The sequence below is a fragment of the Gymnodraco acuticeps genome, unplaced genomic scaffold, assembly GCF_902827175.1.
Source record: "Gymnodraco acuticeps unplaced genomic scaffold, fGymAcu1.1, whole genome shotgun sequence".
Taxonomy (NCBI): Eukaryota; Metazoa; Chordata; class Actinopteri; order Perciformes; family Bathydraconidae; genus Gymnodraco; species Gymnodraco acuticeps.
The window spans coordinates 391030-406570 of NW_022992232.1; the positions used below are offsets into that span (position 1 = coordinate 391030).

The 15541-nt window shown below is 37.6% G+C and overlaps 1 protein-coding gene and 1 long non-coding RNA gene across 2 annotated transcripts; one reads left to right on the forward strand and one right to left on the reverse strand.

Annotated features, from left to right (window-relative positions):
- The first annotated feature begins 1139 nt into the window (after positions 1-1139).
- Positions 1140-13039, forward strand: LOC117539867 (5-hydroxytryptamine receptor 3A-like). The gene is made up of 9 exons (XM_034206220.1): positions 1140-1225; positions 1337-1500; positions 2109-2153; positions 2293-2402; positions 3359-3531; positions 6745-6905; positions 9686-9896; positions 11094-11252; positions 11958-13039. The coding sequence occupies exons 1-9, from the start codon at positions 1186-1188 to the stop codon at positions 12221-12223; spliced, it is 1329 nt and encodes a 442-aa protein (XP_034062111.1). The 5' UTR covers positions 1140-1185; the 3' UTR covers positions 12224-13039.
- LOC117539868 lies at positions 5815-14905 on the reverse strand. The gene is made up of 3 exons (XR_004568080.1): positions 14881-14905; positions 11119-11204; positions 5815-6092 (listed from the first exon to the last, which is right to left on the reverse strand). It is a non-coding gene; the product is annotated as an uncharacterized LOC117539868 (long non-coding RNA).
- Positions 14906-15541: the final 636 nt, after the last annotated feature.

The window sequence follows — 15541 nt, forward strand, 5'->3', positions numbered from 1 at the left end:
GTCGTAATAAGGGCATGAACAATCGGCCTATATGGTCGTTTTTTGTAGGAGGACAGGCTGGTAATAATACGATCCACAAGCAGAGAATTAAGCTCCATAAACGCATTTTTTGTCGACAAATACTAAATTGATTCACAAATGCCTGATCGAAAGTTGTCAATGTTAGAGAGATATTCACAAATTCCTTTTGTATATTTGTAAACTAATTATAGTATTCACAGATCATTTTTTTATTTGTGAAAACATTTTGCATACTGTATTTGCAGATCCGTTTTATATTTGCAAATTATTTTTTGAGGAGGAGTTTGCCAATCTTTTGAATGCATTTGTGGGTGGTTTTTTACATTTACAAATCACACATTTACACACAAATAATTGTTATGTTCACACAAATATTATTTAGACAAATCTAACCCCATGGATGTTCTTCATATCACAAAGTCCCAAGAAAAACATAAATACACTGATAAAACTGAACATTTTAGAGTGGCCTTTTATTGTGGCCAGCCTAAGGCACACCTGTGCAATAATCATGCTGTCTAATCAGCATCTTGATATGCCACACCTGTGAGGTGGGATGGATTATCTCGGCAAAGGAGAAGTGCTCACTATCACAGATTTTTTCAGATTTGTGAACAATATTTGAGAGAAATGGTTATTTTGTGTATATAGAAAATGTTTTAGATCTTTGAGTTCATCTCATGAAAAATGGAAGCAAAAACAAAAGTGTTGCATTTATATGTTTGTTCAGTGTAGATCTGTTGAGAGCAAACAGCTGAATTTGAATGAAAAATAATAATACTAATTGGTTTTCTATTTTAAACACAGGTGAGTCTAGTTATTTAATACATACAAAATTCTAACTCAGATACTTATTTTCACTATGTGCAGGTACATTTTGAATGTTCTAAATAATAACCTGGAATTATTTCTTGTCACCTGCCTGTATTTGTTCTTGACCACAGGTGTTTGAGTACAGTGTGCACTCTACAACCCTCAATGTCACTGAGATCTCCTCATGTTTACTTATTGCATCAGCTACAGCTCAACAATAAAAGCGCCATGGATGTATGTTATGTAATTAGTTCTATTGAAGTCTCTTACTGTTGCTTTGTTCTGCTCATAATGCAACACGGTTCTGCAGCTTAAAAGCACACCCTCAGGACGAGATAAGGGCAATCAAACATGTCAGCTCTGAGGACTCTGGCTTTTCTAGCTTTAGTTGGTGAGTTTTTTAATTACTTGTGGGTTTTATAATTCAACTTTTGAATAGTATGTTGGAATAAAAATACTTTATTTCTCTAGAAAAGTTGTTTTTTTGTCTCTTACCCTGCAGCTGTTTCCAGCAGTCAGACTTCAGACTGCTCATACGTTGGTCTTCTGACACATTTGAACCTGGCGACAACTAATGATCTTCTAGCAACCATGCGACCCGTGAAAGTCTGGACTACACCCTCCCTCGTTCAGCTGGACATGTTTTTGTATGGCATTTTAGAAGTGGTAAGTGTCTTCATAGGGAAAACAATTCAGATTCAGTGTGCATTGCGTTCATGAAGGTATCTGTTTTTAAATGTAATTTCTATCAAACAAATATATTTGCTCTTACCTATTTTGTTATGTAATTTTAGTTGTCTTTTCTAACATTTGATATATGCTTTACTGTAACAGAGCCCCCGTTGAATATATATTTTTTAGCATTAGTATTTTATTATTTTAATCAGTGAGCACTATTTTTGTTGGACTGTGACGTATTATATTTCTCAACAATGTTAAAATAAATATCTTTACATTTTTCGATGTGTATTTTAGAAGATTAATGTAATGTATTTATTCTTGTCGTAGTGAAGTCTAGAAATATATTTCTTATATCTTATGTAGAGATTTGGGAGCGCTGTATTTTAACAGTAAAAGTAGCCATTCTGCAACTACTTTATTATTTATAAAAAATGTAAAATCCAATGAAAATCTCAGAGACAGAAATCTCCAAACCTAGAAAAAACACAGAACTGTCTTTGTGGATGGATATACAGTAAGTAAGAACATCGATATTTTCAAGTTATTTTTGCTGTAAATGCTTATGATTGCAATACTACATTTATTGTCTGCAGGATGAGAAGTCTCAGACGGTCACGAGCCACATTTGGATCAGAATGGTGAGTGTCATCAATGATAATGTTTATTTTAGGTGCTCAAGAATTAAATTGCATTTTCAAACATCAGTAATGTCTATTTCAATCTCACTCATCAATCTGTGTCCAAACATTTTTTAAACGTTCATTTGTATTTTCCCAGTGGTGGACAAATGAATTCCTAACTTGGAATTCTACAGACTTTTGCGGGATAAATATGCTGACTGTTCCAAGATCCAGGCTGTGGATCCCAGATATTCAAATCAAAGAGGAGTGAGTTCTCATTTATCACAGAGTTGTGGGTTGAGAATCTTATTCAAAGGGAAGTTTCATAAAGCAGGCTCCTAAAAAGTCAAATTCCAAAATATAGCTTTATTTAAAGAGGCCCTGTTCTTCTTTTTGGGGTTAACCCTTTCCTGTTGAGTGTTATATCTTTTTGCATGTAAAGGGTCTGCAAACGCTAAAATCTCTGTGTCCCCTCCAGAAGGAGTTTCTCTCCCACACACTCCTCCCCCCCCCAGCCTGAAATGCCTCCATTGGACTCCTCTGCATAGTGACATCACCATGTAACACTTGTGCTTCTATTGGCTAGTGCTCCAACACATTGTACATGATAGGCTAAGGGCTGGGATATTTCTAACGCAACTCTAAGCGGTTCAGATCAGACTGGGCTCTGGTTTCAGACAGAGGGGGAAAAGAGCACAGGCAGTATGAGAAAAATACCTTTTTGAACATTAAAGCATGTAAACATGTCACAGTACAGGAACAAAAATCCAAAATAAACTTGAAATTGAGCGTAATAGGGCCCCTTAATGTTATCAAAGTAACAAGGTTAGCAATATATGGTTAAAGTGGAACAGCATTGGGGAAACAGATTTTATCGTGTAACTGCTTTATCAGTGTCTTTACCGGTTTGAATCACAGAGTCTGTTTGTTTCGGAGAGAAGGAGACCTCCTCGAGTTATTCAGCTCGTGGTAGAATCCTGAAGGCAGTTGTTGTATGAAAAATAACTCTCAATTTTTAATTGAAAGAACCAGTAGGGGAAATTCCATATAATGTGTCTAAAGTCAGTAAAACAAAAGTGATGCAAAGTAGTTAATGCTAGTTATATATACAGTACTGTGATTTGTTTAGATGTCTGTAATTATAAACATCTGTGCTTTGACCAGTTTTTGATGAAGATCCAGGCAAACACATTAAATCAGAATGTCGTTATTTACTTTTTCAGTACCTCTGATGCTGGGAGCATTCACAAAAGTGCAGTCGTGAAATTGTATCCCAACGGTTTGATGTTGGCAACTACACGAGAGCGGCTGACTTCCACCTGTCGGATGGATCTCTTGCTGTTCCCCTTTGATACGCAAGAGTGTACCATCACATTTTCATCCATGACCTCAGAAGGTAATTTACACCAAGCTAGGGGAGACACCTCAGAGGATTAGGGTTTAATTTAGTTAGATACCAGCATGAATCTTGCATAGTTTGTATTGCTTATTTGCATCGATTCTTTAACAGAAATCTTAACATGGATGAGTCAACAATTAAAATGATTGTTTCATTTTGTTGACAAATTAGAGTAGAAGGCTGTTACAGAGGGGATTCTTCTCTTCAATCCAAAAATACTGTCAACAGCTATAACAAATATCACGATTTTCCACTCTTTTTTTAGGAAAGAAAAATCTATTTATAAGGCTATAATTATAATATAATTTCATTACAAGTGTTCTGAAATGTTACACTGTAAAATGTTTGGCTGTAAAATTACAGTAAATTACTGGCTACTAGTTGCATGGATTTCACAGTAATTTACTGTAGATATTTTACAGTAAATTAGAATAAAAGTACAACTAAATACTGTGACTTTACAGTTGCCATGCCCATGGAATTACTGTGATATAGCAGTACAGAGCTGTGGTATTATGGTACCTTGCTGTACATAAATTACAGTAATTACCTGTATTTTCACACTATTACTGTAGAAGTAATGCAACAGAGTAGCCAGTAATTTACTGTACTGTAAATATACAAATGTAAATAATACGATAATATATTGTACATTTTACTAGTTAACTGGGATTTTACCATAACTACACAATTCAATCAGCTCAATCAACAAAGAAAAACAAAGAAAATGCCCATTTTAACTTTGTATTACTCCATTGAAGTGCAAAGTACATTTCACAGTGTCTTTGACATGTTGTTACGGCCCCAACCTCTACTCCGCGGTAGTGGCTCGTGCTGAGACCCGCAACATGAAAGAATACACGCAATAATCGGTAGGCCTACTTGGTAACAAGCATTTATTGATAATCAGCCGTCTGCTCACACAAGCGAAACGGGAAACAAAAAGAGGTCTGGAGGACTGGCCAAAAGGAACAAACAGAAGGAGGGAACCCGACCCAGCCACACCACGGACCGTAGGACCCAGAGCTCCCCCCCCCCCCCCCCCCCAAACCAGAAATCAAATATAAACCATGGGAAACAAAATAAAGCCGCGAAAACTGGTCTACCAGAGGCCTGTACTACGAAGCAGGATTTTCGCTTAGCCGGCTAACTTCAGGGAAAACTCGGGGTTTCCGGTCCTACGACGCTGGTTCTCTTTTTAGCAGGCTAGATCTCCATGGTAACTTATGCTGAGCGGCTAACCTGCCCCGGTGCAGGTTAGGTTGCAGGCTAAGAGCTCAACTCAGTGACAGCACTGCTTGCTGACCAATCAGAGCTCAGTGTGCGGAGTTTAAAGGGATCAAGTCATATTACAGGAGAAAGGAAACTGCCGTTGCAGGAAAGACGGCCGGCAAAAATCACCGACTGTGTGAACGTGAACATTAATAGATTATCACCTTCCATCTTCAGAGCAATCTGACTATTATAACATTAGCGTTAAGAAAGCTTAATTAAATATCTACCTCAACATAAATAACCGGATCAAAGTAACAGTACAGTCCACGGCATATCACATCATAATGTAGGCCTGTCATATATTTCCTTATCGGAGTCAGCTTCTTGAGCCGTATCTGGCTGTGCAACACTCACTGTTAAGTGTAAGTATTAATATGTCTGCATGTAACTGCACTATAACTGTTCCACAGTAAGAGGGCGCTATAGGCGTAAGGAGGCGCAGCTATTGTAGCTGACGTGAGGTATCAGATATAAGGGATTGTTCCCTCCCCTTCTATCTCTCTCTCTCTAGCTCTCATGGAGAGCAGGTCAAGTGGTGCAATGCACATATGAAAATAAACCACGCCAGTTAAGGCTAAAGAAGACCTCGTCGTCATGACCAGTTTATTGCTATACATATGACTCTGTCAACAGGTTATGGGCCCAGATCACCCAGATTCAGTAAGTATGACGCGCTGCGCTGTCAGTACGCTTGTCCATGTTTGTGATTGGTCGAATGCTCCAAATACCACCCCTTTCATGTGAACGCGCACCTAACTAGATAGGGCACGGCTGGCTTGAGCGATCCACTTGATAACCCGCGTCGTAGTACACTTTAGCGAGAGCGCGTATGTTTTGGATTAGGCCAACCGGCTAACTCAAACATATCCAGGTTAGGTTGAACCAGCTTCGTAGTACAGGCCTCAGGTCCTCTGCAGGCTAAACATAAACACATCTGCAAAAATATGGCCTACAGCTCAAAATGGCAAAGAGGTATTCTAAGGAGAGTGTCTCCCGGCGTCAGGATAGGCGAGACATCGTTCTCCTCCAGCTTCTCTTTATATATACACGGCTGAGTGGAATTTGGAACACCTGGGCAGAGGCGGAGCCAGGGGAAGACCAGGTGCACCTACGCAGCAGGGAGACAGAACATAAAACAAGGAGGGGAACACTTAACACATGTCTACACAGACATCCACTCGAAGTCAACCATTTTTCTGAAGAATGTGCTGACATGGGGGTTTAAATTGTCATGCCTCTTTTTGGCTTTCGAGCCCATCTCAGGATTAATGCCCAGGAAGCACCTGAAAACAATAAGCCAAGACAACAATTTCAATTTTACATAGATGTATATGTTGACCGCATGACCGCACATGCAGCGGTGCCCCTTTCAATTTAAGTAAAACCTGCACTAAAGAAAGACATTAGTATTTAAAGCTAAGCAAGAGCGATAAAAGCAAGAAAATCACTTAATTTGTTGTGTTATCACAGAGGATGGTCTGAATACAGTATTTTACTATGAAATAATACAGTAACATGTTGTGAAATCCTGGTAATCATTTATCCTGTATATTCACAGTAATTAACTGTGCCTGTATTGATTTCACTGTGAAATTCTAAATTACAGTATTATATTGTGAACATTACAGGTAAAGACTGTAAAGTGGTAAAACAGTAATTTATTGTAAAATATTACAGCTAAATATTGTGAAATCATGGTAATATTTTACATTGTATGGTTAAATATGCAAATTAGGCACGATATAATGCGACAAATAGACAAAGTTAGTCAATAACATTTAAATGTGTTAATTAGACGTTGGCTTTCCACAAGTCTGAAAGAAGTCATGTTATAGTGGCAAAAAAAATATTCCAGACCATAATTGATCAATGCATGAACTTTTCTTTTTTGAATATTGATGATATCATTATTTAAAACCTCTTTTCTCCACACAGAACACGCTGTACAACTCAAACTAGAGCAACTCAACAGTGGCACGGTCCTCACTAAGGTCCCTGATCATTTAATGGTTACAAAGGGCGAATGGGAACTCCAAAACATGACAATTATTGTATTAAATGTAACCAAAGAAAGTAAAAGCAAACTCATATACAAGGTAAGAAAATATTCGTAATTACATTTTACAACAGTATTTTCTTTCTTTCAACTCTTTTTATTTGAAGCAAGACGTTTTGTTTTTTATTCAGGTATTAAGAAGACATTGTATGCTGGGCAACAGGTGCAGCCCAAAACACTGCCATTAAGATAAACGTGCTGAATTTAAAAAAAACGATACAAATAATAAAACACAAATGTGCCAAAACACATGCAAATGACGAAACACCTCCACCAGCTTGATGAAACATGCGCAGCTTTTACTAAAAGCGCTTCATAAATGAAACACTGCAAATACAAAACGCTGCAAGATGCTCCAAACACAACGGAAACAGGGACTCTAAAAAGTGATGCACACAGCTGAGACGGAGCGCTGGTTGTCGTTTTTTAAAAAGTTGGCACACTAAGTTAGCTACATTAGCAAGCTAGTTTACAGCATATCTGCCATAATATAGGAAGGAATTATGCGATTACCTTGTTATAATAAGTAAATACAATTTACATTTTAGGTAAGTGTACAGTGACAGTGTGTGTTTTGGCAAAACAAAATAATTTGAATCGTTTATGAAACTGCAGCGCGTTGCTCATAATGGATTTTTTTTATATTTCAGGGTAATAAAGGTCCCGTTTGGGATTATGACCTTGGTGCTAATTGAGGTTGTTTACAAAAAATTAAGGACTTCACCATTGATCAAATAAAGACCTTTGGTGCTGTAGCATTTACGGACGTACCAACCCAGTCTCACAAAAAAACGTGTAATAACTACGTTGGTCCACAACTTGGGACATAGTATTTCTACAAAAACGCCTCTGAAATTGTAAGATCCCTATGTTTTTTTCACCATTTATTCCAATGGCTGGCGTCTATGTCACGTGATCTTCAAATTTCTCCCTGCAGAAAAAAACAAACATGGCAGAACTTCGTTTTATTCTCGGTAGAAAATGCCTATTTTAAGGTTAGTTTGGCCATTAAAGGAATGCTCCACTCATTAGATAATTAATCAAAACTTCAGTATTTAGTGAAACATTATGTTTAAACCATACCCTGAAGAAATCAGCGATATTCCCCGGTAAATAATGATTTTATAGCTCTTTTTTATCAAAACCTGTATATTCCGTCAGGCCGCTGCCATTTTTGCCATTTTCAGTAGTCACGTGATGGTCGTGACGTCATCCATGCGTTCACTTTGTAAACACACGAAAACATGGCGGAGTATTTGAGTTCGTTATAAGATCCTCTCAGTCTGACAGGAGAGGACTCTCCTCCACCTTGGTGTAGAAACAGCCCTTTATATCCGTTAGCATAGCTAGCTAACCAGATGCTAACAATAACATTCCACGTTACCGCTCGCGCACTCACAAAATGCGCTCGTGCCACACACACAGAGAGCCGAGCTTGAATGAAACACAGAGACCCAGAAGTAGGCTACTTGTACTGTACTGTATATCATATTATTTTCGATGGCTTTACTGTATAATCAGTGTAACAGATGAACAGATCGCCACCGGGCTTTCATCTAAACACACAGCCACGTAATGATAACAAAACAAAAGTCGGGGGTCATTGGTCAAGCAACACACCAAACAGAGAGCAGCAGTGAGCACACCTGAGGCTGTGTTTCATATTTGTATTATTTATTTCTGACGTATTTCACACAAAAAACCTTTAGTGGAAACGTTTTCACTTATATGATTTTTTTTTTTAAAACGGCAAAGTGGCAAGGCTTACCCACCCTGCGTTGGGGGGGCACAGTGACTCATTTGGGGGGGCATGGCCCGCGAATGACCCCCCATGACGCCGACCCTGAGTACTGTGGACAATCCCCACAGGAGCAATTTGGGGTGAAGTGTCTTGCCCAGGGACACAACGACATGCTGACTGCAGTGGGACTCGAACTTGCTACCCCCTGATTCGAAGTCCAGCACTCTATCCACTTAGCCACAGCCCCCCCCCACAGACCAGGAAGAGGCACCTGAGGGAGAGGAGGGAGAGGCCCCTGAGATAGAAGCCCCTGAGGGAGAGGAGCCTGAGGTGACATTCCACAATTTTGCATTGCCAACTATGTGCGTGAATACCAGTGAATATGCGTGAGCACACACACACACACACACACACACACACACACACACACACACACACACACACACACACACACACACACACACACACACACACACACACACACACACACACACACACACACACACACACACACACACACACACACACACACACACACACACCACACACACACACACACACACACACACACACACACACACACACACACACACACACACACACACACACACACACACACACACACACACGTGACATAGACGCCAGCTATTGGAATGAATGGTGAAAAAAACCGTAGGGATCTTACATTTTCAGGGGCGTTTTTGTAGAAATACTACGTCCCAAGTTGTGGACCAACGTAGTTATTACACTTTTTTTTTTGTGAGACTGGGTTGGACGTACTGTATATTTCCATGCTGCGAATATGCTTACTATTTTTTTAATGTTTGTAAATATTTTTACACACTTTATTTTATTATTACTAATCAAAACTCTATATCTTCCATCTTATTTTATTACTAATTTTATTCTGGCATATAATTAGTATAATTCTGATTATTTCTGCTTCTGAAAGAACGACTTTGAAGACAGTCGTACAGGGGGATTCAAAGACGCGGGGAATTAACCGTTTAAGGATGCTTCTTTGACATTGAGAAACAATTTTGTCTCTAATTAATATCAAATGTAATGTTTTTTTTCAGGTCTCAATCTCCAGGAAGCCAATGCTCTATGTGATCAATTTAATCGTCCCACTGCTCTTTTTTCTGGTCCTGGATTTGGTCTCATTCTCCATCAGTGAGGCCAGAGGTGAAAAGCTGAGCTTCAAAGTGACGATACTCCTGTCCATCTCCGTCATGCTGTTGATTCTTCAGGACATTTTGCCCTCCACTGAAGCAAACGTGCCAATGATCTGTGAGCTGCTACACAGAACTCAAACACTCAAACACTCAACTCACTTTAGATATTGGAATTTATTAAATGTTGTGAAGTTGCCCAGTAAAAAATCATCCTGTAGAATACGAATCCTATAATATTAGTCTTCATCATTCTGAAACCATGATACATGTAATGTTGAGGATGGCTATTTTCACTCCAGCAAAGAGACAACAATTGTCTGGTGGTTAAACAATATTTGGACTAAACACAATTTCCTAACTTGAAAGTGATTTTGCTTTGCTATCCTGAAAAAGAGTTTAGAGTATTAAGTTTTAATCACAAATCTGAATAAAAATGGACCCTCAAGAATATATAGGCTTGGTTGGGTGTGTTCACTCGTAAAGGTCAGACATTTTAAACAAAAATCTACTTATGGGAATGTTGTTGAATTCTTAGTTATACAGTGGAACCTAGCCAAATGAACTGGGTGGCTTCCAACGCAGGGACGATAGTTTGTGGAGGAAGTAGCTTAGCTAGTTTGCTTGCTAGCTAGCCAATATCACTAGAAAACAACGGAGCTGCTGACCGTTTCCCTACTGGCGTAGAAATCTTCTATCGACGGGGAGCAGAGGTGGGAGAAGTAATCAGATCTTGTACTTGAGTAAAAGTAGAAGTACCACAGTGTATGAATACTCTGTTACAATTAAAATACCTGCATTCAAACATGTACAAGTAAAAGTACAAAAGTATTAGCATTAAAATAGACTTAAAGAACCAAAAGTAAAAGTAGTCATTGTGCAGATTGGTCCATTTCAGAATAATATCTATTATATGTTTTATAATGATTGATCATGAAAGTGTTCTCAAAGCTGGTAAAGGTGCAGCTAGTTTGAATGACTTTGTATACTGCAGGGTAGCTTGTGAATTTACTCCAGGTGTAACTCAAGTCCTTTTTAAGTGTTGTTTATATTTCACATTATTAATCAAAATCTGTGAAGTAACTAAAGGTATTAAATACATGTAGTGGAGTAAAAGTACACGATTTACCTCTGAATTGTAGTGGAGTAGAAGTATAAAGTAGCATACAATGGAAACACTCAGGTAAAGTACAAGTATCTCAAAGTTTTACTTAAGTACAGTACTTGAGTATCCACCCCCTGTGCTCTGCCTCTGCTTATTCCTGGCATGAACAACATTAGACTGACCAGAAATGTTTCTGCCCCTTTTTTATAGCCAAATACTGCCTTTTCATCTTCACCTTTGTGGGGTTGAGCGTCCTGGAGACCATGCTGGTGGGCTACCTATACGACCTGGATGGTTGCTGCTGTAAGACGGCTCAAAGCCCTGCTGACGCACAAGAGGATATTCAGTTGGAAGTTGACAATCAGAGAGGTAAGGTCTCTGCCAACTAATAGTTGAAGATGAACAATACAAAAAAAACACTGAATGCAATACATTCAGATAATTACTCACATCAACTAAAAGAAAACTTTATTTTTGCTTAATTTAGGAAATACACCAGAATAAGAATCATTTTGTTATTAATAATAATAATTTAATTAACTTTTCCGTTTGTTACTCTTGCACTTTTAATTTTTTCCGCTGCAAAAGTGCAAGATTAGGGGTTGCTGTACAGAGGTAAAGCCCCCTCAGGCAAATGTGTGTTTATTAAGATGATCACCTTGACTACCAATTTCAACATTTGGTAAATGTTTAAATTTATATCTTTAGGTTAAGCAATTTTCTACTAAACCATTTCTCATTGGATACAATTATTGCATTTTTTTAAGTAACATGCATATTTCAGTTGAAGGTATTGAGGCTTGATGCACTGCACTATTCATTTCTATTTAGAATGTACTGTAAGTGGATAAAGTCAGGTTCAAAATCCTTTTTTATTGATATATTAAAGTCAAAGGTATTTATAGAGAATTTGCCAGAGTTTCTATCAACACCTCTTTCACGTATTCATCTAGAACCCAACATGGTTTCTTATGAGGCTCCTAAAGTTCTGACGTGTTGCACAACCCCAAATAAATCAGTTATTTTTTCCCTCTATATCATAACTCATTCTGTTGAATTATCATTTTGACACAGAGCCTGCTGGAGCTGAAGGGATCCCTGACAAAAGTTCCCTTCCTCTGGATGGGCCTGTTGATGGCGACCTGCTGAAACTGATCCTGCAGGAAGTGAAAGCAGCTCGACAGGAAGTTGAAGAACACAAAGACCAGAGAAAGACCGGACGCTACAGAAGAGCGGCTGTAATCATAGACCGTGTCTTCTTTTTCTTCTATTTTTTAGCCACTGGTCTTTTTGTCTCATTCATGAATACATTGTGGGTTTCAAATATATACAACAAATAGTAATAACTAGATGATGTGTGTATGATCTGCCAGCGTGTCCTCTTAAATCTGACTGTAATGTTATTTTTTAAACAACTAAACAGAATATAAAGAGATCCTAATGATCTTTAAATAGTTATTGGTTGAATTATGGATCATGCATGACCTGTGAACTTGTGGTACTTTTGTAAATGAATGCCAATGAGACACATTTTGCTGGCATGTGAACTTTTATAGTGTATTTAGTTACACTTTTCTATCACAGTATACGTAATATCCTAGTACCTAATTTTTCGAAGTATATTATATTATATTATTATATTAAGTAGAGTAAATTAGTAGCTTCCCCTACACTGATTATTAATTATATTATGATATTATATATATAATTATATTTTTGTGGATCAACATTTGTGTTGAAAACGTTTCTTCTCGGTATCTATACTGCATGTGCGACAAGAAAAAAGAAAGAGAGAAAGCAATCGATTTAACATACAACATATATCTTAAAACTATTAACAAAGCTGGTTTGTCTTATTTGTACTGATTAAAAAAAATAAGATTGTATAAACTCTTTAAAAAAAAAGTTTCCCCTATGACATGTTGTCAAAGTAGCAAGTGGCATAAAAAGAAAAGACACAAGTTAAATTACGTTTTAATTTAGTTTAACAAAATGTAGTAGGGCCTACTAGAACTAAATTATATTTAAAGCAGTTCTGAGACTGCCAAAACAAACAAAAAACGACTTTCACAACATATCAAAGGAAGCATACATGTGTCATATGACATGTCCTGTAAATAAAGGGGTGGGTCGTTTTGATAATGTTTGCAGCACGGAGGGGCAGGTTTGCTGAATTAACCAACGTGTCACAATTTTGACAACGGTAATAATAACACAATTTCACCTTCACAATAAAAGCTTTGTTATCAATTCATTTCAACCTATTTTATTGGAATGATTGCTCCAAGCACCATATAATGATGAAAATCAAAAGAAAAAAAGTATCTTAAAGTATAAATAGTTTATAGTATATATACTTATATATCGTTGTTTATCAAATGATTGTTGTTATTATTTGAATTATTATTATTATTATTACCATTATCAAACATATATATCAGTAAGACTGGATGGTAGGCCTTTCATTTATCTGGCTAATAAAGACCTGGCTGATACATTATTGGATTTGAAAAATAATTAACTGATTATTAGATTGACTAACAGTGATATTCATTGTGTGACACACACACACACACACACACACACACACACACACACACACACACACACACACACACACACACACACACACACACACACACACACACACACACACACACACACACACACACACACACACACACACACACACACACACACACACACACACAGCCTATATATATAGGCTATATATGTATACTAAGTAGGCCTACTAATAAATACATAATAAATAAATAAACGAACACAATGAACACTTGGTTCTCCAGTATTTTGTGAAATCTGTGATTGCGTGTGTGTGTCCCTCTATCACACAATGAATTTCACTGTTAGTTAATCTATCAGTCAATCTAACAATCAGTTAATTATTTTCAAATCCAATATCCAATGTATCAGCCAGGTCTTTCTTAGTCAGATAAATGAAAGGCCTACCATCCAGTCTTACTGATATGTTTAATAATGGTAATAATAATAATAATAATTCAAAAATAATAACAACAACCATTTGATAAACAACGTCTAAAACATACCTCAGTAAATATTAACATTATTAAAGGGATAGTGGAAATCCGCGAATTTTGGGTTTAACTTATGTATTTTTATTAAAAATAAGCATAATAAACAATTTTTTTTAATTTCATGCGCCTAGTTTCATTTTATTTTCAATTTTACTGCGCCCTCTCAATGAAACGAAATACTTCGGGAATCGTCGGGAATCTTCGGGTGATGACGAGAGCATAGGAAGACGGGCACAAACAATGGCGGACATTCAATAGCATTTGCATGTGAATAGCCGACCATATTATGGTGAATATATGTGTTTTGTATGGCTGTAGTGCGACAGCAAATGCAGAGAATGGCGTATCGTAATAATTCTACGTGACACAACGACATTGGATTAACCTTGAGATGCGTTTTTATTCCGTTGAACACAACTTTTGATCACAAATCGAAAAAGGTAAGACGTAATTATTGTAATATTTTTGGAACCGGATGTTGTTTACTTTCTCTTTTCTGGCTGATAGCTCCAGGAATTCGAGGTCTTACAGTGATGACATTACATGTGTGGAATCTGTGGAGTCTCAGCTTTAAATCGTATATCTTGTTTGTGCAGTTAAGATAGTAATAAGGGAATTTCTACCGTGTGTTGTGTGTAAAAAAGCGTTAGCATTAGTTAGCATTGTTTCGCTCAATGCTAATTCAAAGGCATGGTATTACTCTTGTGTTTTTTCTAGCTAACAATTGTTCTTATTGTCAGTTAGTCGAGTTTCTTACCTTTAAAAGGGTATGAAACATTAATAGTTTCATAAATGTTAAGAAGCCCTGAGACATGTGAGAGAAAAAAAACTGTGGGAGGGGTCCACTGGGGGGACCTTCGGGCTTAACTGGTTAACAATGATTAATATTTGTAAAGGCTACAGGTGATCTTAAGATGCGTGAGCTATGCTTAGGGACCTACCAGTCAAGATTATTTGTGCGTAGGGGTGCATCATCTGGCGCCTGGTCCTGGTCATCCTCGCCATTGCCCATGCCGTGAACCATCACCTCGGGCTCGGGCTCGAACAAATAAGGACGTAATGGTCCATCGTCTGGCTCAATATTGTCACCATCGTCGCTTACTGAACCGGATTCAGATTCAGTTCCTAAAACGACATTTTCGTAGGAAAGCCGAGAGGATGTTTCTGACTCGCTATCATCACTGGATACCTCGTACAATCCTTCTTCTTTGTCTGGTATATTTGCCCTTCCACGTTCATTCTGCATAGACGCCATGGTTTGTTATCGTATCGTCTTCCTAAGTTTTCGTCACTTCCGGTTTGGCTGAGTCGAACATTTCGTTTCTAAAAAACTTCGGGGAAGCTGCAATAAAGTGCTTCTAACATGCGTAAGGCAATTATTATATTTTTTGTAATCAGGTGTGATTGTTTTGATACGTAATTATGCTTGTATATAAGTTAAAACGAAACTATTTGAGGTTCCATTTCCACTATCCCTTTAAATCTTGTTTGACCATTATCAACATGTTTTAAAGGGTCTTTATTGACGTGTCCAAAATCTCAAATTTCAAAAGCACATTGTACGAGGTGATAATGTATTTTTCAAAATTCACACAACAAACA

Bases quoted from the DNA above. Each gene is read 5' to 3' on its own strand.
- LOC117539867 (XM_034206220.1), top strand. From the start codon at position 1,186: ATGTCAGCTCTGAGGACTCTGGCTTTTCTAGCTTTAGTTG. The intron at 1,226-1,336 runs GTGAGTTTTTTA...CTTACCCTGCAG, and splicing joins GGCTTTTCTAGCTTTAGTTG to CTGTTTCCAGCAGTCAGACT. The intron at 6,906-9,685 runs GTAAGAAAATAT...GTTTTTTTTCAG, and splicing joins AAAGCAAACTCATATACAAG to GTCTCAATCTCCAGGAAGCC.